At 40.5% G+C, this 27,817-nt stretch overlaps 3 protein-coding genes across 12 annotated transcripts in view; 2 read left to right on the top strand and 1 right to left on the bottom strand.

The window, feature by feature from the left end:
• Positions 1-10: 10 nt before the first annotated feature.
• On the bottom strand, positions 11-3,656 carry LOC135493423 (ribosomal RNA-processing protein 8-like). 2 transcript variants are annotated; one of them, XM_064780763.1, is made up of 7 exons: positions 3,557-3,656; positions 1,818-3,176; positions 1,425-1,592; positions 1,057-1,189; positions 716-822; positions 490-586; positions 11-199 (listed from the first exon to the last, which is right to left on the bottom strand). In XM_064780763.1, the coding sequence occupies exons 2-7, from the start codon at positions 3,149-3,151 to the stop codon at positions 86-88; spliced, it is 1,953 nt and encodes a 650-aa protein (XP_064636833.1). In that variant the 5' UTR covers positions 3,152-3,176; positions 3,557-3,656; the 3' UTR covers positions 11-85. The 2 variants fall into 2 exon arrangements, with proteins under 2 accessions (XP_064636833.1, XP_064636831.1); XM_064780761.1 differs by having other exon boundaries at positions 3,504-3,650.
• A 370-nt stretch (positions 3,657-4,026) lies between these two features.
• Positions 4,027-14,359, top strand: LOC135493395 (integrin-linked protein kinase-like). Of its 2 annotated transcripts, XM_064780720.1 has the most exons (12): positions 4,027-4,431; positions 6,143-6,308; positions 6,532-6,724; positions 6,994-7,074; positions 7,410-7,495; positions 9,087-9,196; positions 9,328-9,449; positions 9,683-9,804; positions 10,223-10,300; positions 11,689-11,788; positions 11,971-12,101; positions 12,353-14,359. In XM_064780720.1, the coding sequence occupies exons 1-12, from the start codon at positions 4,337-4,339 to the stop codon at positions 12,506-12,508; spliced, it is 1,440 nt and encodes a 479-aa protein (XP_064636790.1). In that variant the 5' UTR covers positions 4,027-4,336; the 3' UTR covers positions 12,509-14,359. The 2 variants fall into 2 exon arrangements, with proteins under 2 accessions (XP_064636790.1, XP_064636791.1); XM_064780721.1 differs by lacking the exon at positions 10,223-10,300.
• A 3,335-nt stretch (positions 14,360-17,694) lies between these two features.
• Positions 17,695-27,817, top strand: part of LOC135494022 (transient receptor potential-gamma protein-like) — an 83,236-nt gene continuing 73,113 nt past the window's right edge. For 7 of the 8 annotated variants that reach the window (XM_064781769.1, XM_064781768.1, XM_064781767.1 and 4 more), the window contains exon 1: positions 17,695-18,035. In XM_064781769.1, coding sequence (XP_064637839.1) covers positions 17,896-18,035 — 140 coding nt within the window. In that variant the 5' untranslated portion in view covers positions 17,695-17,895. Of the gene's footprint in view, positions 18,036-18,087; positions 18,133-27,817 lie in introns of those variants that run through there. The other variant, XM_064781771.1, reaches the window with a different exon arrangement.

Genomic DNA, 27,817 nt, shown 5'->3' with positions numbered 1-27,817 from the left:
TATTACCACAAGATTATTAGCAGGCAGTACATATTAGCTGTTGGCTCAACAAAGTTAGCACTTTTCATTCTGACAATGACTGGCTTCACCTCTTCTTGTAGACGCACGGTAGCAGTTCAATTGGTTCAAGCCGATGCTTTGGAGGAGCATTGCGTGCTTTCTTGAACTCAAACAGAATGAACATCTTGTTCGACTTGTCCTGAAATGCAGAAGTCATGAGTTGAAGATAAAAACATCAAAAAATTCTCCCATTGTAGCCCACACCTTCACAAAGACCCGGTGAGATTTCAAGTGACAAAGATACAAAGTACAGAACTAACCTAAACAAGCAGGGGAATGAAATTGAATAGATGCAAACTGGCTCTTTCATGTCCGATAACCATTCTCACTCATTTAGGAGTTGACATGTACACCACATGATGTAGCTCATGCCAATTGGAAACCAAGGTCTTCAACTTATTGACTAGAGCTGCCGACTCATCAAATTACCTGATGCATTAACATAAACCCGAGGTCTTCAACCTGATGAATAAAGATGTTGACTCGTTTAATTCTGCTGACCACTTCGGCAATGAGCAAAACGCCCCTGAAAATAGAAGTCTTGATTGAGTCAAGCAATAAAATAACACAAACAGTTTTATAAAAGTTTAATGAACACTACCATTGATTTTTACTCATGAAATGAAAAAAACAATCACTTATTTTCAAGACTCACCCTATCTTCATTATCCGACTAGCCTCATGCAGATAATCCACCAAATTTGTCCCCATGAGTGACAAGCAAAAGATCCCAATGTCAACACAGTTACTTCTCAGTGGGACCTGAAATAAAACCAATGAATACATGTAAGTGAGTAACCTTAGTTGTATACAGACACACATCAAATCATGGTTCCGGTCAATTTTGAAATTGAAAGGGTCCATTGCACACCTAACCTCCCCTCCAACCAAGCCTATGTACCGATACAGGAAGACCAACAGACCCACTGAACTATGTGCCTCCTCACATCTGTCTCATCTAAATAATAAAGTGTCACTGAAAGTTGGTTGGCTCACCTTGGACATATCACAGGCCGTAATGTGTTCATTGACAGCAACAAGGTCAAAGGAATGCACCTTATTGGAGACCGATTGCGCAATCCTGGCATCTCCACATCCAAAATCGGCAACAATCAGATTGGCGTTAGACCTGAAATTTGACATGAAGTGATTCATGAACACCCAGTTTCGAAAACTCTGTTGAGGTTACCGAAAAGATAGGACCTGGGTGAGTAATCTGACGTAGATTTTCCACGGTCTCAAGAAATGGAATTAGCCCCACAAACTCTGTTTGCGACATCTTTCCCAAGGTGGTTGAACCATAACATCCTGAATACCTGTCAATCAGAAGAAGAAGCAAAAGCAAAGAGTAAAACATCCCATACTTTGACTGTATGTATTCTATCATTTTGTCCACAGGGTTGACCGGCCACTTCTCAACTTGGTTCTGGAAGCCTTCATGATAAACTTTAAACGTCGATGGATCTTCTTCAAAGAGACTGTACGCCTCTTTTCCCGAACACGTGTAAAGCTGCTCATTTATTGAACGGAATCTGAAAAAAAGGAGGAACGAAAAGATTGAGAGAAAAGAGCCAGAGGAACTATGCAACTCACAATTTTGATTCAAGAGAACAGTTTTGCATCCAACTCGACTTCGTACAAGCAGCAATTGATTTGTGCAAGATGGGTGAAACTAGGGCAACTCCCAGACCAGAGGCCAACACATGCCAGTGGAATGTATTGCGATATCGCTCAACATGTACCAAAGCAAAACCTACCGAGCTGAATTCAGTTTCTCCATCATCCTCTCCCTCAAAGTCTGGGGTACCTTCTTGACTTCAGCCTTATGTGCTCCTTTAGCAACGTCTTTATCCATTTTCTTCAAGATTTTACCACCTGGTGAGTCACCACTAATAGACAATCTCTTTCTCAACTCAGAGACATCAAAAGGACTGCTTGCACCAAATGATTTCTTTAAAGTTTCTTTAGGAGAAGTATCAACATTCGAACAAGATATTTTTGGCTTCTTTGACTCGACGTCCACACTTTCATCATCAATTTGATGCCTTCGTTTCCTATTTCTCTTCTTCTTCCCCGAGCCAGACTCCAGATTAGTATTAGTAAGCCCATCAGATTCACCAACAGCCATTCCTTGCTTAGATTTATCGGTCACCAACCCCCCACTACTGTCACTGGACCCTTTCATTTCATTCAGCAACTTCTTCTTCTTATTTCGTTTCTTTGCAGACCTGGACTCTACAACTGCTTCCTTTGGCACCTCTAAACTAATTTCCATTGAACTGCCACTCCCATTTTGATTTACTACGACTTTCTTATTTTTGTGCTTCATTTTAGTGAGACCAATATCTGAGCTCACATCACCCAGTACACTTTTTCCCTCTGAATGCTCCCCTCCATTTTGCAACTTATGTTTCTTACCCTTGCGTGATATTTTCGTAGCAATTTCTAGGCTTGAGACAGCAGAAACTACGTCAACTTGTTTACGCTGCAAGTTGGACTGTTTCTCACTTTTGCCTAAAGCACTTTCCACAGGGTCTCTCTTTTGAACAAGATGAGCATATTTATTGTTAGGCTTTCTCTTCCTGTTCTTTTTTCTCTTTTTGTCTGGAGACTGCCCCTCTTCACAACTCAATGGTGTCCCTGCACTTTCTACGGCTTTGGTTACGCGAACATTTTCTTCAGACAAAATTTTTGTTGATTGAGAAAGTTCTGAAGTATTATTAGCCTTATTTTTCTTTCTTTTCTTGGGTATTAAAGAGTTTCCTGAAAGTTCAACTTTTACAGCTTTCTTTTTCTTATTGAAAGCAGTAGAAGTAACAAGGTCATTATTTTTCTTGATTTCACTTTCAACTGATAGATCATGGTTTTCCTTGATGGCATTGGTCTGAGTAGGAGGATATTTATTTCTCAGTCTGGCCTTTTTCTTTTTATCTGGAGTAAGATTTGATTTGACTGAAACAATGAGAACTTGATCTATCTTTTTCTGAGTTTTCTTCTTGGTGCTCGTAAGAATAGGGACTTCACCAAACAAACTCTGATTCAGTGTGTCAGCACTCCGTTCAACGTTCCATTGGGACTCTTCTGCAAACATTTTCAGATTGTGCCAATTGAAAGATCTGAAATCAAAACAGCAATACATAGAAGTTTCAGATACACATACAATCTAGAGCATTGTCGTGGGACTGGCGCTTAAAGTAAACTACAGTTAATTTCCTCACAGTCGGCAGAAGCCATTGGCATTGATTGAGTCTGAGAGCCGTACAACAAACCAGCAGCAAACTAGAGATCACTAGGACATGAGTCATGATCTGATGATGCGGCTCTAAACAACAGCCGAGGACCACCAAACTTCGTCCTGGAACACAATATTTTATATGCATGCATGCATGGAGAGGATCCAAGCACAATCAAAAACTGCTTTCACTTCGAAATCTTATGCAGACCTGTCTTGTCAGTAAGATAGTTCAGTAGATTCATATATCATCAATGTAATCACCCTTTTCAAATTGTTAAGAAATAGTGATCTTCGTGTATTTTTGGCAGTTTGATGAGAAAATTTTACAAAATTCGTGTTTTCATGGGCGCAGACATCTTTGAATTTGCATTCTGGGAACATGCGCACTGATCGGAGACGTAGTTCCTCTGACAACACTTAGATCGTCGCCATATTAAAAAATCGCCGGTGGCAGGGTGAACTGGCCAAATAGTTCTTAAATAATTCCAAATTTGTAAATATTTGTACGTATTTCTCTATATATATTGTATTGAAGCAGCACAGTAATACTATTTAACAAATTATGGTTGTAGCCAATTTTAATCTTCATATAAAAAAAAAAGATTTTAGAATCTATTTCAAAAAGAAGTAGTTTTGGAGATAATGGCGGACTTGTTCCCAGTGTTCGAGTTGATTCTTATCGAAACGCGCCGAAGTTGCGAATGAGGAATCGTGCGCAGTGCAATGCGCAGATGAGCCAGGCTAGTTGTGTTTGGGAAGACAGGCTTAAATTCTGTCAAATTTCTCTCCAAACTATTTGTCTGATTACTACATGAGTAACTTAGTTTGAAACATAAATAAATAAGGATTATTATGCCATTGGAATCAAGACTTGTTTCCTTGTGGATTTTTCATAAACAGCAGTGAAAGTGAAGCCCTGCCCATTTGTGTCAGACGTGTGTGAAGAATTCGTATAGGTTGTGTACACTGCAGTGTAGTGTTCGAGGCTGATGTATGAGAATTTGACAGTAGCTGAGTGAGTGCCCTTTCTCATTTATAGCCATGGCTATGGATGATATCTTTGCCCAGGTGCGTGAAGGCAATGCGTTCAATGTCCGCCTGTGGCTGGACAACACGGAAAATGACCTCAATCAGGGGTGAGTATTTTTTTAAATTTAGTTTTTTCAGAGACGCCAATCAGAGACGCTTGGCATCGTCGGTCGCATACGACAAGAACATCCGTTATACTCAGCTACTTCAGAGACAAATACTTCCTGTACTTCACTGTTTTTGTCAATACTTCACTGTCGTCAGTCTGCTCTTTTACTTCTTACAAAGAGTCGACCCCGTGTCAATTGCCTGTTGGTAAATAGATGTAGCTTTTATTTCATACTTTCATGTATATCAGGTGTTAAAATGGGGTGTCCTCAACTGCCGTTGATCTTGTTAGTGTTTGTCTTTATATCTGACACTGAAGGATATACTGACCAAGCCTCCCGGAGTGTAAACATCCATGCTGCAGCTCAACAGGTTTTCATTGATTCATGTTTTATCCGAGTGATGAGATGAGAGATGTGTCAATAAAAGACTTGTATAGTGAGCATTGAAGTGGTAATCGCATCATCATCTCATCTAATGATCCCCAGCAAATGTACCTTCCTCAACTTAAGACTCCAACCAGTGTCTTCAGTTAACATTCCGCATCTCAGTGAACTTGTTCTCTCCTTATGATAAAATCAATATTTTGTGAAAAGAATTAGAAAGAAGGAATTTTGTGAGTGCTCTGTACACACTTGTAGGGTACTTGGTATTGAACATGTTGAAAGGGATGTTTGAAATGTACATGTATGATGAAGGCGAAGACACAAACTTACTTTGTGTGGTGGTACATACATGTAACATGCGGATCTGTTGGGAGGTTGCAGTGTGTGAGAATTCAGTGGTATACTGAACTGCAGGAAACTGGAAATGTCAGTATAAATGCGTTAAAGCAAGCCATATTGCATGTATTGCAAATGCTCTATGATCGGTGTACTGAAGTTAATGGGTTAGTGTAGGGTAAACCTATGTCTCAAGTTAAACAGTGGCTACCTTCATGATTCACCAACATCGTTGAGCAGGTAGATTTGGGTGAATTATTGTGGCTAGCTGTAGAAAAACCTACCATACATTCTTTGCTGTTGGTTTGAATAGCAATCATTTACATGCACAACCATTCACACTGCACTCCTGCAGTCCTGGTTTGAGAATGAGCACTATTCTTTCATTGCTGAAGCAGGGTGAATATTTTTTCTGTGTGACAAGTAAAATGTATGACGCAGGAATGGAAGCTGAAGTCTGGCATTGTCAGGGTTAACTACCCGATGTGGGCTATCATTATCAAGACTGCAAAATATTTCTCTAGCAAATTTATATTCACTTGTTGTGTAAACAGATTTCCCATCCATCTGGAGTGAACATGTACCTGATGCATTCCTCCTCGATATGTGCATTCCAATCAAGTTTCCTTCCTGATCGGTATTGCTCTATTATCCAATGTAAACATGTAACAGTCAATCTTTGCATGTATAGTGTAGGGGGAGTATAGCTACAGGGCAAAGAGTAAAGCAACCCTGAAAACAAGTGATTTTTAATCAAAAACTGCTTTGAGGGCAGGGCGATACTAAGAAACCTGTTCTCAGTTCATTGTTCAGTGTCAGACATCTCTTACATACAAGTAAACTAGGGAGTTTTGGAAAGCCAAGAGCTCATCTGCCAGTCTGGCAAATGACATTCAAATACCCTCAGAGTGAGTCAGACCCCTACCACATCTCTACTGAATCAATTTCCCCTACCTCTTAGCACCATGTTTTCCTTATATCATTGCAGAGATGACCATCGGTTCAGTTTACTTCACTGGGCGGCCCGCGAAGGGCGGGCTAACATTGTTGACATGTTGATTTTTCGTGGTGCTAGGATAAATGCTACCAACATGGGTGATGACACTGCTCTTCATTTGGCAGCTAGCCATGGCCACAGGGATATTGTATTGAAAGTAAGTATTATTCGGGTGTGCCACTGAAAATTGTCACATTAGCAAAGCCTCCTTTTGCCATGGCATTTCTTCGGCGGATGGAATCCCGAACATCCACTATCATTGTGAGCTCCAAAGTGGTGCACTTCTGACTAGCAAGGAGATGTCGTCATTGTCGAGAAGTCGAGCAAAATTGCTTTTGACATTAATGATTGTAATTTGTATCGCGTCGTTGTTCTTTCAGTTATTACACAATAAAGCCAACATAAACGCCATCAATGAACACGGCAACACGCCCCTGCATTACGCTTGTTTCTGGGGCCAGGACCAGATAGCTGAAGATCTTGTGAACAATGGTGCTTTAGTCGCAATAAGTAACAAATATGGAGAGACACCATTAGAGAAATCAAAATCCTTCTTACAGAGAATCTTAAGTGGTAAGTACAGCAGATGTCAGTCTGAACCACAGCCAAAGGGCAACCCATTGTCAGAAACCCCAGGGAGAGACTTAGGGAGGTGTATTGGCATTGTTACAGTCGTAGTGTGCTGACCCCTCGTGCCACCGCATCTTCCTCTGTGAGTCTTGGAGTAGGGTGCTCAACCACACCAGGGACACAAAAGCAAGTCCCGGTCGGGGTAAAGGGAAGGAAGGGAATGGGAGTAGAATCGATGTCTGCTATAAATGTATGGTTGTATTTCCTTTCAGAAAGAGCTGCTGCATTAGGTCAAGATTTGAAAAAAGTACCTTTCAAGGATAGGAGTTGGTTAGGATACAAAACAAGGAGTAGTAAGTCATTCTCCTTGATGCTTTTTCCTTTGTTCCACCTTCCTTAAATTGCTTCATCATCTCGGTACGGGCTCTTTGACATGTTAGAGGTTGAAAAATGCCAAAGTTTGGCATGAATATTTAGTGCTATTCTACATCAACCCTGTTCAGAGTGCTTCAGCATCCTGGAATACTCCAGAGTATGCTAAGAAGCTGCTACGATGTTTCCCACTTAACATTCAAAATCGATCGGACTGAGAGGAGGTAAGGAATATCATAAGTCAGATGAAGGTCTGTTTATCGATATATTTCAGGTCAACTGAATGTCATGAATGTTTTCTTCCTTTCATTTAAAGGAGATGCCACGTTATCTCGCCATTCAGGAATTGACATAGCACAGTTGAATCTCCACACGAAACTCTGTAGCAGCCATTCAGGAGAGGTCAGTATCATTTGAATCAAAAGTGTTTTTAAAGGTACACGTCACAGTATGTATTCACATCCATACTCAATACACTGAGTAAAAGTAACTTTCTGTTTATGTAGAGTATGGTTGCTACTTCTGACTCGTTAGATTCTAAGTGATTTGTGGGAGAATATAGTGGACGAGTCAGGAGAAAATGATTCTGCCTTCCTCATATCAAGGAAGGCTGGTGTGCAGGCTGATGCCGACATGGCTACCTGGTCAGACACCTGAACCGAAGGCAGATGGGAATCTGACGGTGTGCTGATTGCTGAATGCTAAATTTCAGTCAAGGTTGGGTTGTTGAGCAGTCGTGGGGTATGATCTTGCTCAAGGACACGAAAACATAACAGTGGTACTCCTTTAAAGAGTCAAACTCACCACCTCTTGATTATGAGCCTGGTGCTCCAGTATGCGCTATGCCACTGGTCTTCCCCTGTTTGTTGGACAGATGGAAATCAAGCATTATTGATATTGCAGTACAGGGGCCTAGGTGAACGAACCTAGGTGAACAGGTCATGAAGGCCTTTATGCTCTATGAGGGTGTGGTAAACACCCACATCATTGCATGAACCACAACATATATACACAGATCAAGCTGTAACATTGCCTACCGTTGACTATTGCTGTATCACCTGTGCCTGTATTAATTGCAACATCCAGGTGGAACTGCTCAGTGTTGGTCAGTCTTAAATCACCCTGTAGGCCTACCAATCCCTCTGCTTATAGCAAACAACCCATGCCTATGTATTGTGATCTGATGTACACTGTGTGTGTTAAGGTCATTAACTCCTTTACACCTAAACAGTAGTGAATACTGGAAAGTGCTTTACATAGTGTTGAATGCAATGATGCATTTTACGTAATGTTGAGGAAAAGTAGGTTTCTATACAAACTGGGAAGTCTGATCCCTTTATGATGCCTATACAGGCCATTTCGTATAGATCAGGATGCTGCTAGAAAACTGTCATTCATATTGGATGACTGGATAGTGAAGTTGATCACCAACATAAAACGATAGAGCTTTAGTGAATCTACTATGTAATGGTGTCATTGATAATGATGATGGAGATGAAGGCTGACATCTCCTCTGCAGCTGGCCCATTAACCTACATACAGAAGTGTGGAATGTTGAGTGTTGATTTTGTAGCCGTCAAACACTGAAACACTCATGAATGGGTATGGTTGAAAAGAATCCAACACTTAACACACCATCCATGTCTCATCACAACTTTCTGATTATGAGCCAGTGCTCCAACCACTCCTTATCACCAACAACAGTTCTTTCTGTTTTGATGGCAACCTGGAGATATTAGACCATAAACAATCTTCTCATTCTGGTATTGTCAGTAATTAGCGACTAATTATCTCTGCAATCATTGTTAACCCATTTCTGTATACTGAATGTCGATGATGCAGTGTTTGATAGTTGGTAATTGCCTTTTAACATCAACGTCAATGATGTAGCCACCCGGCAGGCTCTTCTGTCAATGGGAGGCTAGAGAATTCGCACAAGACAGCATCCGAAAATATTATATTTGTGAAACTTTCATATTTCATGTATTTGTAGCTCTGGAGGGGTACATGGCAAGGAAATGATATCGCAGCAAAAATCCTCACAGTTCGTAGATTGACGATACGAGATACCAGAGACTTTGCTGAAGAGTTCCCAAGGCTACGGTGAGGAACGCCGACATTTTACCATCAATTACAACCTCACGTCATGCTGCAGCAAATCTCAATGGTTAAAAGTAGTTTCATATATCTGCTCATGTATGAATGGGATTGCTGACATTTTCTTATCTCTTCAGAATCTTCAACCACCCGAACATCTTGCCAGTGCTCGGAGCGTGTAACCAACCTCCCAACCTGGTGGTCATCTCTCAATTTATGCCGTATGGCTCCCTCTTCAATGTTCTTCATGAGGAAACTGGTAAGAGGAGAGTTAATACAGGACTACTGAAGCAGCTGAAGTTTGGCATTTTGAAAAAGTCCTTGCTTATACAATCAAAGCATAATTTGCTTTAACTTACCCACACTCACTTTTCAAGACTCTTCAAAGAAGCTTTTCTTGGACCAGACAAATTTTCAACCTTCATGCCTATTTATGTCTTCATAGCTTGTGTTATGTGGTCAGAAGTGAAAGTATCCTTTGACTATTTCCAGGTATCGTTGTTGACCAAAACCAGGCTCTACGTTTTGCCATTGACATAGCAAGAGGGATGGAATTTCTCCACACACTCGACCCGGCGATCCCAAATATCTATCTGACCAGTAAACACGTCATGGTAAGTACCGTGTTGAGAAATGAGTTGTGCAGAAAGAGGTGGAGACCGACGGCAGCTAGTAAGTTTAGCTGGTGAATCCCTGTTAGGTTGCTGACCATTTTTAGTGCCACTGACGGAAGCTACAAATATGATACGAGGCCCATTTGTGATCAGTTTGCTGGCCTTTAGCCTTCAGCCGTCTGAATCATATCTAATGTGATGAACTGGTGAGAACAGGAAACTATTATTGTGTTTTTGTTTATTCCGTCGTTTTACTGGCACAGCCCTACGTGTCATGCTTGCTTGTAATGTGCTGTCTTAGTGCCTTGGACTGACGAGTCCAAGTACTAACTTTATGATGTTTTTTATCTTATTCAAAATTCTCTTTCATTATAGGCAAATGGCATGATTTCTTTTACACTTGATGCTTAATTTTCAGATTGACGAAGATCTAGCTAAAATAAATGTGGATGACCCCAAATACATCTCAAAGCGTCGAGATGGGGCTGTCACTGGGGTAAACAAGTCACCATGAACTATCTTGCAAGGCGTTCATAACTAACATAACAAACTGAAATCTTTCCAACCAGATTTTGTAAAATCTGTCTTACTTCCCCAAGCTCATTCCCCCTTGAAGGAGGAACACTCCCTGGAGAATAACACAACCTTTGGCTTCGCCTCAATCAAAATCACCCCTTTAATTGAAAAATTATAGATCTTTGAAATTAGGTTGGAAAGGTTATAAATCGAACCATTGCTTAGGCATGGGAGACAATAGCATTTGGGAGAAGGCCTGCATGATTTGAATCAGCAGTTCTAAGATTTAACAAGAAAAGCCCCACTTATAGTAATTCTAATCCAAATTAGATTTGTGTTGGTATCTTACGGCCTACCTCTACTGACATGAGTCGTGACAAAAGCATTCCTTGTATCTTTTATTTGGGTGTTTTGAAGTACACGTTTTATTTAGTTTCAACAGTTTTTGTTTTTTCTACATGTAGATGCACTCCGATCGTGTAATATAAGAATGCATAACTTTTTTTCTTCCTGTCCATGCTGTCAGTTCTTTATTATTTGTAGTTGCTTATTCTGAAACTATTAATTTTTTCAAACTTGACCTGTATTCAAAGTAGTGCATGATTTTCAATTGCCCTTTCAAGTACATAAACATAATTAATAAAGTAAGATTTTAATGGCCGTTGTATATTGTTCATAATAATATTTGGTGAAATTTGAAAGTAATGAGAGCTTCTTTTGTATAGTTTCATATAGCCTTCTTTTGGTAGCAGTGCATGTATCCATGCTGCTTCGTCAAAGCAGCCATGTGGCTTCAACATGGCTAGCCTATGCTATTTCAGCTTAGCTCGATGGTGGTTGTGGTATACAGTGCTCAATTTCAAGAGTCTAGGAAGTTTAATTTGGAATTGACAATTAACTTAAGTGGTACAAGGTGCTGGCTTGAATTTGACCAATGATATCACTTGAGGCTAATCACACTCTTAACATAATCTAATTGCTATTAACAATTGATAAATAGTTAACGACTATAGTTGTCTGCTACTAAAACCTGCCTGACGTGTTGTCTGTGGCAAATACTAACTTTGCAGGTGTGAGATACTTTAAAAATTATGTTTGTATTTAGTGTGAAAAAACAATTTGAATTCTACATTTTGTACTTAGTGATGATCAGAGCATGTTTACTGAAATCACTTATGTTTTCTTACTTTGTGCTCCAGCCATGAGGGGCTTTCCTGTATAAATGAAATCTCTTCTTGTCATATCTGTTAACTTGGTTTTGTTCACATTTTTCATCTTTGGCTGGAATGTTTGTGTTGTAAGTTTTGATTGGCTATGCATTTGGCACATGACTATGGTGATTCCTGATTGGCTGTTTCCTTGTTACAGGTGGATGAAGACCTTGCGTGTCGAATCAACATGGCCGACTACAAGTTTTCGTTTCATGAGCGAGGCAAGGTGTATTCGCCAGCTTGGATGTCACCAGAAGGTAGGGTGATCTGCTTTGAGTTGGTTACAGAAATGTTCATACCCATAGCCTCGTGGTTAACACTGCTGGCTACCTATGGATGGGGCCTGGTTCAATTCCAGGGAGGCTAGATGGAGCCACTTGAGGTGTTCTGTAGTCCTGTCAATTCATAGTCAAAAGTGACATCTTTCTCCTTTTGACAGCTCTGCAAAAGAAACCAGAAGACATCAACGTGAAGGCAGCTGACATGTGGAGTTACGCCATCTTACTGTGGGAGTTGGCAACGCGTGAAGTCCCGTTTGCTGAGGTACCTCCGATGGAACTAGGAATGAAGGTGGGTTAGCGGTTAGCATTTGTTATGAGAATATTCAGGCCATCTAAGCCACTGGAAGAAAACCAAATGCTCCTTCCACGAAAAAACACGATAATCCCATGCTTAGAAGTAAATCAGTATCTTCTTTCAGAAAGATATTGTTCTGTCTTTATGATGAATTTACAAGGAATAGTCGGCGGATTTTGCTGATGGTAAAAATTTGGCGGATTTTGCTGTGCAGAAACTGACTAATGTCTTTGCCTCTGCTCCAGGTAGCACATGAGAATCTGCGCTTGTCCATTCCGCCTGGAACCTCGCCGCACATGGCGCGTCTCATGAAGATCTGTATGAACGAAGATCCCGGGAAACGGCCGAGGTTTGAAATGATCATACCCATCTTGGAGAAGATGAAGCAGTCGGGAAACTAGTCGAATGCAGGATATAAACACTGAAACTAGTTAAACCAGGATATGTATTATTTGGAAATCTCGTTAAACAAGAAACTCAGAAACTGGTGAAACGAGGTCACGTTTAGTCACGAATGAGCAGGTCAGAAAACCTGATTGGGTCTGTTTATTGTTGCCCATATGAATGATAGATAAAAGTGCTGACCCCTCTTTTGAAATATTGGTTGGGCTTTAAAGAAAGAAGGGTGCTGAACACTTGTGAGAAATGATTAGGGAGAGGTTGTCTGATCGCCCGGCCAAGGACTTTCACTGGGGTGGAGAAATCGAGGCTTGTGGAAGTTTGGTCCACAGCGGTTGGTCTTGGTACTTGTTATGGCACTGTTCATCAAACTCATGGTTATTTGGTGTAGAATGACGAGTTAAGATTTCATTCCGGAGTTCATCCTGCTGTGAGGTGAAAGCACAATCACAATTTTATAGAAATAATGATCAGAAAAGTTTGTATAACAATTAGTGCGAATGTATGATGAATGTATGTATTGTCATAATGAATGCAATATTATATACTGACCACTATGCGTTGAGAAATGAATGTAATTTTTAAACTATGATGCAGAATGTTTACTGATATGACTATACATATGTTATACACAAAAAATCACGTGTTATATTTGTACGACTCGATGAGCTTATATGCAATTGTCTACACTCTTTGAAATTGCACTTTCAGATGTCTTGCATTATAGCGCCATGCATTATTTTCTTAACTGTACAGAATGAACCTGTGTATTATTCCTATTTCCACCAGTAGCACATAACTCAAGTAAACTTATACCTACCTTTATTCTCCTGCATTGTTTAAAGAGACGCTTCTCCTACTGCACAGGGGTGTAGAATCGTACCAGGTGACATGTCGTGAGCATCTCCTTGGGTTCCCAGGGCAAGTTTCAGGAGAGGCTGGGATGTTTGTAAAGTCAACTGATCATGTCTATTGCTGTGGATATCAGACTATAAACCGCAACAGATACCATTACGTTTCTCAAGAATTAATAAAGACCTATCTTTGTTTGTTCTTTCCTTCTATGAAGTCTCTTTAATTGGAATAGGATCTGCATGTGTACATGTATCAGTAGAGTTTTATGTCTGTAAGCATTTAATACCATTATTATAAACACTTAGGGTATCTGCTGCCTGAATTTCTGATAATTCAAATTAGAGTTGTTCATTTGTGTTCATATTTTGAACCAAATGTAGCAGTGCTATATGTATATTAATACCTCGTTGTATATTTTCTGTTAGTATGTAAATGTAGTTTATGATCAGATTTATGAACTAATTGATGCTCCCTAAATAGATACGATCTATGTCTTTATTTTGATTCATTTGTAAGTTTTTCTTTATAGAACATACGTTGAATTTGACCTCTTTAATCAGGACACCTTTCTATTCGATTGCATCTGTTCCTAAATTATTACCAATATATATGAGCTTGCTTGCTCTATATTTCATTATGAATAATATGTTCAAACTATTTCAGTTCCTGTCAGATCAGCCATGTAAAATGACTTGTAAGCGTGTTTTCTGTATATTCTCATACAATGTAGGTGCATGCCCCTTAGTGTAGATTGCATGAAATAATTTATAGAGGAGAACAAGAGATTTCAAAAGTTCAAACACTTCTAAATTGCTTCGGAGGGATATTTTCCATCGTGATGGTAGAGTAAGTTCAGACAAAAATTCAACAGCCTTTTTAACTGAACATCAGTAAAGTTCTTCCCCATCTCTAAAATGACTTGAACTTTTCATATGATAAAGGAGAACTATTTGTAAGTTGTTCTTTACTAATAAAACCTCGGCCATGTATCTTTTAAATCATTTTCCTGTTGTCTTTGTTTGATACAAGGATAGGACATGGGAATGTCATTCTATCCTAAAAGCCTTCCAACGAATACTGCCGGATGACTGTAAAGGCTTTTGAGGGAGACAGGTAGCCTGGTTGGGACTCTACCTCCGATGAAGCACCTGGCCGGCAGACTGATGTTGTTCTGTACATCTGTGTAGTTCTGATAGAAATACAGGCATACTATCTATCTACAGTTCTGTCAAGTCAGAGCCCTCCTTACATATTCGCCAGCAAGGCATCCTGACATAATCGGTGGTTTTAAATATACTCCGCCTCTCGATATTTCAAACTTTCATTGTTGTATACCATGTAGGAGTGTCAAAAACCTGTATCTCAGGATGTCATCAAGGCAGATACATTTGGCATGGCAGTCCCGCCGGGGGGTCACTCCCCATGGCATCTGTAGAGATTCCTTGTACCAAAAAAAGCGTGATACTAGGGGGTGTTTTTTCGGAGGACAGAGCGTGACCCGCGCGTGGCGCATAGACCCCTTATCGCTCCAACCCACGCAAGCCCCCGGCCGGGAATACCGCAAATGCAACACGCCACACACTAAAGGCCTTCAAATAGCGGACACGTGCCCGCACCACGCTCTTGGCGCCTTTCGTCTCATCACACCACGCGATAGAGGCTCTTCCCAATCAATATTTCGAGCATCAAACTATTTCAATGAAATCGGGAAACGAGAGCGCATGGCGCGAAGAACCTTTACTTAAGTTTCTCTTATCAGATACCGTATCCCAACTCCCCAACGTATATCAGGTGTATTTGAGGCCCATTCAGAGGGACAGTGGCGCCCGACTCGCGAGGGGTGACTCGCGGCAGTTGCCGGGAAACGAAAAGCTTGCCAGCAAAAGTGGGTGGGGATTGAAAGCCTACCAGCAAAAGGGGGTGGGGATTTCATATGGCTGTGACCAGCTGGAGGGGGTCTATTGAAAAGTCAGAGTACAAGGATGCTCTACAGATGTAATGGAGAGTGACCCTCAGGGGGCAGTCCTATTATGTGCATGTCAGCGTTATTTGGAAGCGACATGGTTGGGATGAAGTAAGAATTCGCCCCTTTCCTAACCAGCACCTCTTAGTGGCGAAGCTCTGTTGTGGGGGAAAGAAGTAGTTTGACCTCACCTCTGACATGATGTTGGAAAATCATTGACTGTTTCGATAAGTTGGCCACCCCCCCCCCCCCCCCCCCAAACACACACACAATGGAGCTCTGCCACTAGGGTCAATTTAGTGAAATAGTTCGTATACAAATTCAGTAGTCATCCACGATATTTCGATATAAACAGCTAGAAAACTCTGTACATTAGTTATGCTCTGTCGTAGGTACCACACCCAAGCCGACAGTAGTCATTACAGCAGCCAGTCATATGTTCGATGGGGTTTAAGACCATAAAATGTGAGCCATTCTTTTCTTGGGTGTAATACGATCGTAGACTTATGAAACTTTCCAATGAATAACTTAAAAGGCATTTTCAAAGTGAATGTGTAACCTCATGAGTCTTTAACGGATGTTCCTGCAGTTCTTGAACCGTCATAGGGAGACTACAAGTCCTTCTAGAACAGCAATGACTAAATACAACAGGTCAGTACTTGATAAAGCGTGATATACAAATGATGGATATTGTCAGTCTTCACTTGAACATTGGTGGCAATTATCATTGAAATAGATATGAGCCCCACCCAATATGAACCCAGACCTTGTATCAATTCTTGGTGATCGATATTAACTCAGTCTTTTGGCATACTGGTGTCTATGGTTTGAAGAAACTGTTGATATCATTCCTGTTCTGTCTTAACCCTTCTACAATATTCTAACCCCTGACTGACCCTTGATTCAGTGGCCTGTGGGAGACCCTTCTCCTCACCAATTATAGTACCCCCTTAAACACCCCTGGTGTACTTTAACGTAACCCTTTCTTGCGATCATTTTATCTCTGAGGAAATTGAGCATCCTAAACAAAGCATCAAATTAACAACAATACAATTTAGCGTACAATTTATTTGATCTTTTGAAACATGATCGTGTTTATGTCAATTAAAGAGTTCTTGCCGTCTATCGGCCATTAACGAATCGGTCGCCTCAGGCAGTAGATCCTACAGCTGTAGAAGAACGTGAAACTGCACAAGATGGAATACCTAAAGGAAAAGTTACGGGTTTAAATGCAGTAAACCCAATTGAAAGTGTCATAATTTGATTTACAAAATAGATTTTCTCAAAACAATACTGTTAAAAAGCTTGATATTTTCTTAGAACATAATCATAAATATCTCAGTCACCACAACAGATACATAGATGGGAGTGGTCTCAATATGAAGCTGACACTTCAAGCTACAGTTTAGGACCTCTCTATCAAGGACAGCCCTAATAGAAAGGTGTCCGCTAAGGGAGGTTCCACTGCATATGAATATGTGTCCCAAATGGGACTTGGTCGGTCATCGGTTAGAGTTCCAGGTCACTGGAGGGCCATTCTCTGCTATGATATTCATAAACATGACGAATGCTAAAAGCCATCTTTGGCACTAACCCAAACCCCATCACCATACCCTAAAAGGCCAAAGTGTCATGTTAGTGAAGTATTGGTATAAATCAACAAACTGAAATATTTTGTAACAATATCATAATTGTCTTCTTTATTCTTCCCACGGTTACGGTTAATTGTAAAAATCTATAGAGATGGTTGATTTTCCTCATTATTTGAACCTATGGCATTAGTATATAGGTTTAGCGTTACATAAATCAGATTCATACAAACTGCCCATGGCACGGGTGGTGCTGCGCTGTTTGTATACCAATATGTGTGTGGAGCAGAATCGTATACTGTTGATTTTTGGACTCTGAATAAATTAGTTACCATAATGTAATAAGCAATTAATATTAATTAGATTGTTATTGTGTGCAGCTGGGGGCATGCACGGTGGTCACAGTATCAGAGACGATGAAGAAGAGGAAGAGGATGAGGGAGAGGAGGGGAGGAAGAAGAGGAAGAGGGTGAGGGAGAAGAGGGGAGGAAGAAGAGGGAGGAAGAAGAAACATGTTTCATTCAAACTATAATGCCCTTTTGACAACAACTAGGAACCGCATTGATATACACCTTTAACAGCATCCTTTTCCAAATAACCGTCTTTATGCAAAACATCAACGAGGCAATAATTTTTGCCAATAATTGTTCACATGATAAGTGTTGATCGGAAAGTTGTTGTAACCTGCAGGCAAAACCCGCTTAGACAACCAACCAATCGGAGGCTTGACAATCACTCTACCAGCGTTTAAATTCAGCGTCATCAGATCATTTCCATTTAGTTAACGCAGGAATCTACAAATTCATTAGGGTGTGGGAGCTCATCACAACTAAGAACCACCGCGCTAGTTCAATGCAGCCTGGGTTTCATCGGGGACTGGATCAAAAATGATCAATATCAGTGATATAATTTGGAACATATATGTTAGATTGGCACATAATTGATATATACTTGCAAAGGGTCGTGGACAATTAACTGGACCATGGCTGACGAGGATCTCAACTCGGAGAAGTCCATGGATGATGAGTCGTGGCGGCTTGACCCCTTACCGATCAGGGCCCCGCTCAAGCAGACTGACTTCGGGACTGTGGTGGCTGAAAACATGGATCACATGAACGGAATGCAAGTTTTTCCCAATTTTGGATAACTATTTTTTTGGATAACTTTTTTTTCAGGTTTCGAAATTTATCCGTGGTTATTCACTTGCCGTTGGATTGGCGTAAGTACAGTTCTTTTTCTCAACATTTTCTTAACTTTTGAAGTGCTGGGCCAAGTTGTTCAAAAGCACAAAAGGCACGTTATCCCTAACGGTTACGTTAAGTATCCTTAAGGACGTTATCTCTTTCAGTTAAACCCGTTAAAATGTTCACGTTAAGACTTAACGGCGCCGTTTAAGCTGACATGGTTTTGAACAACTCAGCCCTGAGACGCAAATTGATGGTCTAGTTTTTTCAATTTTACCTATTTGAAAAACAGGATATTGAGAAAGTTTTCAATTTTAGTTCAGTTATGACAATGACATAAATTTATGATTCAAAATCGAGAAACATTACTGAATTATAGATGTGCACCAATTTGATGCCATCCAGAATTGGCGTCTATAGAGAACTCTGTAACTCTTTATTGGATCTGGCCCAGGATTATCAGCAGCTACACCACCTTTAACTGAAGGACTAATGTAATGTGTCAAATTGAAAAGAACCAACTCCAGATTCTGAAAGGGAGTCGTTGAATATACCAAGTTGAGTTGGTGAGGCAGATATTTGAACATGTTTTAAAACCTATTCAAATATCTAATGTATCGGATTAATAAATATTCAATGCTTTTGGTCATCAAAGAGTTAATTTTCTGGCTCGATCTCTGGCAAAACCCGCCATCAGAACTAAACATAATCGTCATCAGTAATTTCGTTCAAACAGAATAGCAATATAGAATTAGATGTGTGTCTCATTTATACCATATTAGTTGCACCAGAGTGATAGTTGTATAATTGCTCAAAATACGTTGTTGACCATGTAGCGCAAACTTTGAGGGTTCCATTAGTCGCTAAGCGTGGAGAACCAAGGCATGCATAACGTCATTGAATGATCTATTTGCCTGTATATTGAAATGAAGCGGCTGTTTAAATATTGCCGCTGAGGGAAATTCGTTGACATTTGATGAAAATAGCTTATCGTGTAGGTTTTCCTTGTTAGTGAGGAGTGGATAATCGTGGAGAGCTATCATAACCCAGTGTTCTCTTTGGAATTTTTTATAAGAGGGTTTGAAAAGGTTGATTTCTCACTGAAAACGAAAGTTTTATTTCGAGAGAGGTGACATTGAAATATAGAGGACTGGCCACAGTGGAAACCATTGTAAAATCATAATTCTGAGAGTTGAGGCCGAGAAATGTCGAAGAGGTGGAACGTGGCAAGTTAGTTGAATTGAACTTGGTTGTCGATCACCAATTATTATGTTGGTCAACTGAGCAAATGTCTCTTGGGCCTCTTATTGAAGTTTGAGTTTGAATCCCACTTGCCTTATGCATTTAATCACCATTTAACTGACAGTGAAGCCATCAGCCCTGAAAGAGATACCACATTATACCAAAATTAATGTGCTCTTCCATTTTGGTTGTCAAACATTTACACTTTCCTGACAATCAACGAAAATAATTCATTTTGGCGAGTGCACTTGGTATGATTTCGCTGTAGCCAAGTTGACAGGCTGTAATAGCTGGTTGACAGTCATTTGGGCCACTTAACCATATAACACTGGTTATTCGCTGCATTAGCGATGATGCTGCAATAGAGAAAACTAGGAGTGGCTGGAGTTAATTGATTTGTCCTTAAAGGAGTATGCTGTTCATGTACTTTGTATTTACTTGCCGAAAAAATAAGCAGACGCGTCAACGTGACAAGGTATTTTCTAATAGCTCACAATTTTATGCAGAGTCATCTCTAAATGGAAGATACCTTGACATGTTGGATTAAGGAATTGAACCCGAGGCGGAGGACCTTGGTTGAGTTACCAAGACACTCGAGGGTGGAGCTAAAATACAGTCCAAACCCGAGCCGACAGGCGAGGGTTTGGACGAAATTTTAGCTCCACCCGAGAGTGTCTTGGTAACTCAACCAAGGTCCGAAGCCGAGGGTTCAATTTCTATTCTAAAATACCTCAAACTTAAAAAGATAGGCCACGAAATAACTTGAATATGTGCGAATTTGGCAAATTCCATCCATCGCCTGCCCGGAGCGCCGGTAGCGCCGTTGTTTACATTATGTTACGGCAGCCCGTATAGGAAGTCCGGATCGGCTCGCTCAAGTGACGCTAAAATCCGCGCAAATGGGCTATTTGGAGCGTTTTTCTCAGCAAATATGTGTAGTGCTCATTAAAAAACTTAGGGTGGTTGATGCTTCCTTGGCTGATTTGTGTTTGAAGCAGTGTTTTGAGAGCCTCAAACTTCTGAAGTGAGCTGTGTGCATGGTTCCACATTTTAGTGCAACCCGAGGGAACTTTGGTAGAGCATCTTGGTTGCGTGTCCAAAACACTCCACTCTCAGAACGAGGCTTATGCATTTTCCATTTAAAAGTTGACTTTACGGTACCAAGGTATTTTAGAATGACAAATCAAAGCTTTTCAAATTGATAATCTTATTTCCGCACCATGTGGCTTCACGACAGCCACCCACATGATGTTTTGAAGTGGTTTAATGTTCAATATCAAAAATTCATTCGGTCTTTGTCACCAAGTCCAATGTAAACATTGGAGGACAATGTGGTTTTTCATCTCCATCTCATCGATAATGTGTATATTGACTTGTCAACGTTGGCTTGAAGTCTGACGCCCTGGTTTCACTGTAACATGTCATTACCTGTGGTGTTGTCATCGTCCCAATGCGGATCAAGCATAATTGATCTGTTTCAAATGCTGTTTGTCGTACTGAGTGAAATCTTTCGGATTAATTTTGCTATTGTGTTATGGTTCTGATTAAATGCATTGATAGTGGGTGGATAAAAGGGTTGCAGTTGTGAATTTCGGTGGGTACATGAGGCGCGCACCACCTTTTTTTTTGTCAGAGAGCAACACTTTTTTCAGGGTGCCTGTCCCCCAGAAGCAAGGAACTACATATAATTCAAAGGTAATCGTATAATTCAATATTTCTACAGGTTTTTCTCAATATATCGTATTTATATAGCTCGGTGATTTAATAGAACATGTTCGCAGTTGATTTCAATGTTTAAATCGCTTTCTTATAAATGTTTTTAGAAGCTAGGTCAACAGGGTCAAACGAAATAGATTTGGCGCCAATGATGTCAGCAATTGGAGATCTGAATTGAAATTCGAGTCGATTCTCTTGGAATCGAGTTGAAATACGATTGCCTGTGCATGTGCACTTCCGACTTTAACTCGATTCCAAGAGAATCGACTCGAATCTCAATTCAAATCTTCCAATGCAGACATCATTGGCGCCAAAAACTATTTCTTTTGACCCTGTTGACCTCGCTTCTAAGAGCATTTTTAAGAAAGCCATTCAAACATTGAAATCAACTGCGAACGTGTTCTATTATATCACCGAGCTATATAAATACGATATATTGAGAAAAACCTGAAGAAATATTGAATTATACGATTATCTGGAACTATTTGCACCCAATTACTCTTCCGCCAGCGTGTCCTCGTCACAATCATGGCGCGTAGCCTAAAGGCCAGTGAGGGCTCGCCTTCAGAATGCAGAAAATCTCCGGTCTAACAGTAAAGCCCTGGTGGCTCAGTGGTTAGAGCGTTGCGCAATTGATTCGGTGGGTGGTCACGAGTTCGAACCCCGGCGAATCGATTTTTTTCGTTTTTAAAAAGTTTTTTTCCATTTTTCATTCATGAGCGTTTATCAGGCGCGGATTCGAATTAGATTCGTCCCGTGGCGAATCTATTTTTTCGTTTTTTAAAAAGGTTTCTTTCCATTTTTCAGCTATGAACGTTTATCAGGCGCGGATCCAAGGAGGTGCACCAGATGCATGCCCCCTAATTGATATAGAATCTTTGAAATTGACCATTACCTTTTGGAACACTCCTGTCCAGGAATTTTGATGAGAAATGCAGTGCACGCTCCCTCTTCTGCCAGTTCCTGGATCCGCCAGCCCTCCTAAAGTTAAACCAAGTGATGAGCATTTAGGTTGTTTCAACATGCCGAGCAGGCGGATCAATTCAAATTACATATCATCTTCCTCGAAGATCACCTAAATCCCACACCCTAATTGTCCCTTCAAATCACGTGCACTGAGCTTTCTAAATACGATCGCAATTGGCTGTGCATGTGCACTCCGACTTTAACTCGATTCCAAGAGAATCGACTCGAATCTCAATTCAAATCCGCTAATGCAGACATCATTGGCGCCAAAAACTATTTCTTTTGACCCTGTTGACCTCGCTTCTAAGAGCATTTATAAGAAAGCTATTCAAACATTGAAATCAACTGCGAGCATTATCTATAATATCACCGAGCTATATAAATACGATATATTGAGAAAAACCTGTAGAAATATTGAATTATACGATAATCTGGAACTATTTGCACCCAATTACTCTTCCGCCAGCGTGTCCTCGTCACAATCATGGCGCGTAGCCTAAAGGCCAGTGAGGGCTCGCCTTTGCAGAAAATCTCCGGTCTAACAGTAAAGCCCTGGTGGCTCAGCGGTTAGAGCGTTGCGATATTGATTCGGTCTGTGGTCACTAGTTCGAACCCCGGCGAATCTATTTTTCCGTTTTTTTAAAGTTTTTTTTCTCCATTTTTCATCCATGAGAGCGTTTAAACGCGCAGATTCGAATTAGATCGTCCCATCAAATCACGTGCACTGAGCTTTCTAAATACGATCCCGATTGTACGTGATTTGAAGGGACAATTTGGGTGTGGGATTTAGGTGACCTTGGAGGAAGATGATATGTAATTTGAATTGATCCGCCTGCTCGTCATGTTGAAACAACCTAAATACTCATCACTTGGTTTAAGAGGGCTGGCATCCAGGAACTGGCAGAAGAGGGAGCGTGCACTGCATTTCTCATCAAAATTCCTGGACAGGAGTGTTCCAAAAGGTAATGGTCAATTTCAAAGATTCTATATCAATTAGGGGGCGTGTATCTGGTGCACCCCCTTGGATCCGCGCCTGATAAACGTTCATGGATGAAAAATGGAAAGAAACCTTTTTTTAAAAACGAAAAAATAGATTCGCCAGGGTTCGAATCTAATTCGAATCCGCGCCTGATAAACGCTCATGGATGAAAAATGGAAAGAAAACTTTAAAAAAAACGAAAAAAATCGATTCGCCGGGGTTCGAACTCGTGACCACCGACCGAATCAATAGCGCAACGCTCTGATCGCTGAGCCACCAGGGCTTTACTATTAGACCGGAGATTTTCTGCACTCTGAAGGCGAGCCCTTACTGGCCTTTAGGCTAGGCGCAATGATTGTGACGAGGACACGCTGGCGGAACAGTAATTGGGTACAAATAGTTCCAGATAATCGTATAATTCAATATTTCTGCAGGTTTTTCTCAATATATCGTATTTATATAGCTCGGTGATATTATAGATAATGCTCGCAGTTGATTTCAATGTTTGAATAGCTTTCTTATAAATGCTCTTAGAAGCTAGGTCAACAGGGTCAAAAGAAATAGTTTTTGGCGCCAATCATGTCAGCATTGGCAGATTTGAATTGAGATTCGAGTCGATTCTCTTGGAATCGTACCAAATGCATCTTATTACCCATTTCATTGTGATAAGTCACAATAATGATCTTCCTCAATGACGTCACCATTCCCAATTAGCATTAGAAATCTTCTTACCAAACCATATTTCATCGAAGCGCCCATTGTTACTCGCCTCATAAAATGTTGCGTTCACCATGTTTACGCGCCTACCACACCCAGTAACCGTGTTTTTAACGTCTCATAAATCTTGTTGTATTTCCGTAGCCACACCCAGTCAGCAAATATGTGAAACCGCATCATAGAGTGCCAGACGTTTGGATTACAAATGCCAGGATGTTGAGAGAGATTGAAGAAAATTGCAGCCGTGCTAAGAGTTCAGATGTTGACATGCAAGGCTGGTTTAAACTGGCATAGGTTCCATGTGAGAATGCTGGATTTGGAATAAAAGGGGTGGGATGAAATTTAAAGTAGTTGATGAAATTCTAGATATTACAGTGAAAAAATGGAATAAAACAAAAACTTGTCTGAGATCGGTGATACTAGAGTAACTTTTCGGACCTTCTCCCAACGTCCCATCATGTAGACTGTGAAAGACTATAAGCCATCATTTTTTATCCTGCATCATTATCAATATCATGATTCAATTACATCTGATGGATAGTTGCTTTTAAATGACTCTAATGTTGTGACACTAAAATGACTTTCTAAATCGATGTTACCAGAGTGGTCCAGATAGAATACTCGCATAATTACATCATGTCAGTTACTATCCGGCTATCGGCCACGTGACAGTAACTTGATGGTGCGAACGCCTGGTTGTGACATAGAAAACGGCACTGTTTGCCTTCAGTTCGCTCAATCAGAAGCAGAGGCCACTACCTATAGTAGTCTTGAAGAAGTCAATAGATGATGGCATGCCGGTAGCTTCATTGAAAACAGAAATCAAACATCTTGATTAATCAATATGATGACTAGCCCCTAATACTATTTGTTGGGGGAAACATTTTCTGGACCTCAAAATGCCGAATTCTGCTGCTAAGTCCAATAACCTAATGGCATGAAACTCCAAATTATTATTTTCTTCTGGCGGATGAATTCAACAGTTTGCCATTTGTAAAACTCCCCAAATTAGGCTGAATACCTGAAGCCCAAAAAATCCCTAAAATAGGCTAAATATTACAAAGTATAAAGGTGTTCATGTAAAACTGAAAGGCCTGAGGAAAATGTTATTTCTTCTGATTTCCACCCGAGGATGCTTCAAAATCGTTAATCATAGTTTTATACATTGACTCGGTTCTCCTTGATTCATTGCGGTTGACATCGAATCGTAATACTAAGAGGCCCATCATCCTCCATCTGACATCCTGTCAGGTATCAGACCGCTTTCGGAAATCTCCGCCGATGCGAAGTGACGCGGTCATTCCTTGAAAGTGTCCATTGCCGGATCTAATGTGTCAGGAAAGATGGGGCTATTGATGTTTGATAATCTTAAAGGAAACCTGTCACAAAATCATCTCAAAAGTTTGGGGGTGTGGTTGAATGGCCAAGTAAAAGCCTTCGGCAAGAATATGTTCGCAATCATTTCAAGGACTCCAGACAGTAACCAACACTACTTCTATCATATGAATAGCCTTACCATTAGCATTTTCAAGATGTATTGTATCAGACAATCTCAATCACACCATCAACCATGCTTATACAACCGGCATCGAACATTCTGTAGCGTTACATAGCATTTCATTGATGGCAGTGGCTATGTTGTCTGCATCGTGGTACAGTCTCTTTAAGAGGAGAAATGAGAGGATAAGCGATCTGCTTGATAAAACATGACAGGGTCGCTAGGTTTCTGATTGAACCAAGACTCACCTTGGAAGGATAGAGCAATATACTCGTCTTATATTCTTAAGTTGGGAAACCAAGAGATGAGAAACTTTGAACACCCCGCAGAAAGAATTGATGTGATGCAAAACATCTGCCAGGTATTCAAAGTTACCCAATTGTTTAAATTTATGCCTTTGCGGGGTCTATTTCTTTTCATTTCCACGACTTCTTTCTTGGTTTCTGCAATAACCAACAAGGCTGGGAGAAAATTAATCACATCTGATCTTGACTCTGATTTAGCACTCGAAAGTAAATAAGAAGGATCATAATTATCAGGCTTCCAGACATCTTAGTTCATTTAGGATTGTTAACTGCTTCAAAAGCATTTTAAAAGATACCGTTCCTTCGTTCAATGTGGAGATGGTTTAAGGTCTTCTTGGGTGTTCTTCAGATGGTAGAGCCACACATAAAAAAAGCTGAGCTAAGCATTCTTCACCAGAAAACAGCCAGAGTTTCTATTTTTCTTGGTCTTCAGGAAAAAAGGAATTATACAGAAAACCTGCCTGCCATTTGCCGAGGGATTGCCATCCATTTAGCCCCAGTCATGGAAAGTAGACTCTTAAGGCACGTTGTGCATAGGTATCCTCCTTTCAGAAAGAGGAGACATCTACAGGGCTGCTGGTCTCTCATTTGCTGACGCTCTTGGGAGACAAGACCTCAGTTCCATCTTCATTAACAGCTGATCAGCATAAGGATAGCCTGAAACAAGATCAAACGAGAGCATTTTATACAGGAGGATAGGCCCTTAGATATGCCTATTGGTCTCACAGGTACAGGCTATTAAGTGAGTCAGGAAGCAGATTCTAATGATTGTTTTTATGTGATATTAGATCAAACCTTCGAGAAATCAACCTAGATCAAACTTACAAAGCACAGGTTGCAGGATAGGGGTTATGCTTCTTGTGTTGAGAAAGTTGAGGAAGGAAGAAGAGTTTCACCAGCGATGTTTTGCCGACATTGAAGTGATAAGGTATTTTGTTGTCATTCAAAGGAGGAATCGGTTGGATTTATTGTGACAGTTGCTCTGTTTCATTTGGATGGAAATGTTTAGTCAGTTAAATAGGACTCGAGGATAGATATCATTTTATTGTTGATTGTGCCTATTGGATTTGATTGAATAGATTTATGTGTACATGCTCTTACCTTACAAGTGGATATGCTAGCTTCTGCCTTTGTGATCTGATGTTGGATCTTTTTGACTTGTGGGTAAGTCTTTTAGATAATGATTGTAAACAAGCCTTGGCCTGACTAAACGACTCACAACAACTTCTTTGCTCAATTATGCCTCTAATTTTGTCTGTCAAAACGGAAATGGGATATGGCATTGAATATCGTCAGTTTGTTCCCAGGCCTTTTTTTAGCATTCAGTAGACGATGTCGTGTGTGTAGTTGAGCATGGAGTAGAACTTCTGTATGCCAGATTTATGTAAAAAGTCTAGTATATCACATGAATTGCTTCCTTTACTCCAACTGAGGAACACTATCTTGGGAATAATTGCACCTGGTGAGCTATCACTATTGCACCATCTGAATACTGTGAAATGTGAAATACTCGCTATTGTCATCAAATTTGGGCAGTGTTTCGTCAAGATCACCAGCTCCAACCTTACACCAGACGCAGTAAGACCTTACACATGCGAGATATGGTCTATTGAATATGCCCAGACTGGCATTTCATGGGGGAAGGGCCTCGGAAAGGGTGGATAACATACTTCTTGATAATATCCGAAAGTCCTTCGTTGCCAATCAAGTCAAAGCCTTTTCCAGCCACAGTGGTGCTGTTGCAACTGCTGCTTTGATTCAGCCTGATTGGTTTCCCATTCAAGGAAGTGAGCAACTTTGAATTCCTTACTTGTAGTGATGAAACTGATTGTTGATTAATGGCAGAGCATCTCTCTTCATTTATTTGGAATCCATTATCAATACAGCCTGTCGATCGTCTGGTTGTTTTCTCCCACCTTTCGAACCAATGTTTGTACCTGATGTGTGATAACATGAGATTGTTTCTCCATCAGCAATGTCAGGAATGCTGAGGAAGATATTTCGTGATTTGAGCTTTGATCATCTTGGCAGGACTTCCTATGTCAGTGTGATATAAAACTCCCTTGCCGAACATGCCAGGATTGTTTTCTATAAACATGGGATATTTTCACAACTGGTCAGGAATGTGCCTCGCCATGATAGTTCTGCTCGAACTGTTCTGCTGGAGGCAAGATGTAGCACTGTTAAGTCATGGGAGATGATGTTAAGAAGCTTTATTAAATTAGGTTTGGAAGAATTGCTGGTTTGATCATGGGTGATGATGACATGAAGGAACTTTCTTCAGTTAGCAGTTTCGT

The sequence above is a fragment of the Lineus longissimus genome, chromosome 9 (genome assembly GCF_910592395.1).
Source record: "Lineus longissimus chromosome 9, tnLinLong1.2, whole genome shotgun sequence".
Taxonomy (NCBI): domain Eukaryota; kingdom Metazoa; phylum Nemertea; class Pilidiophora; order Heteronemertea; family Lineidae; genus Lineus; species Lineus longissimus.
The sequence above is the reverse complement of the archived record's forward strand: the minus strand, read 5'-3'. Positions and strand labels throughout refer to the sequence as shown.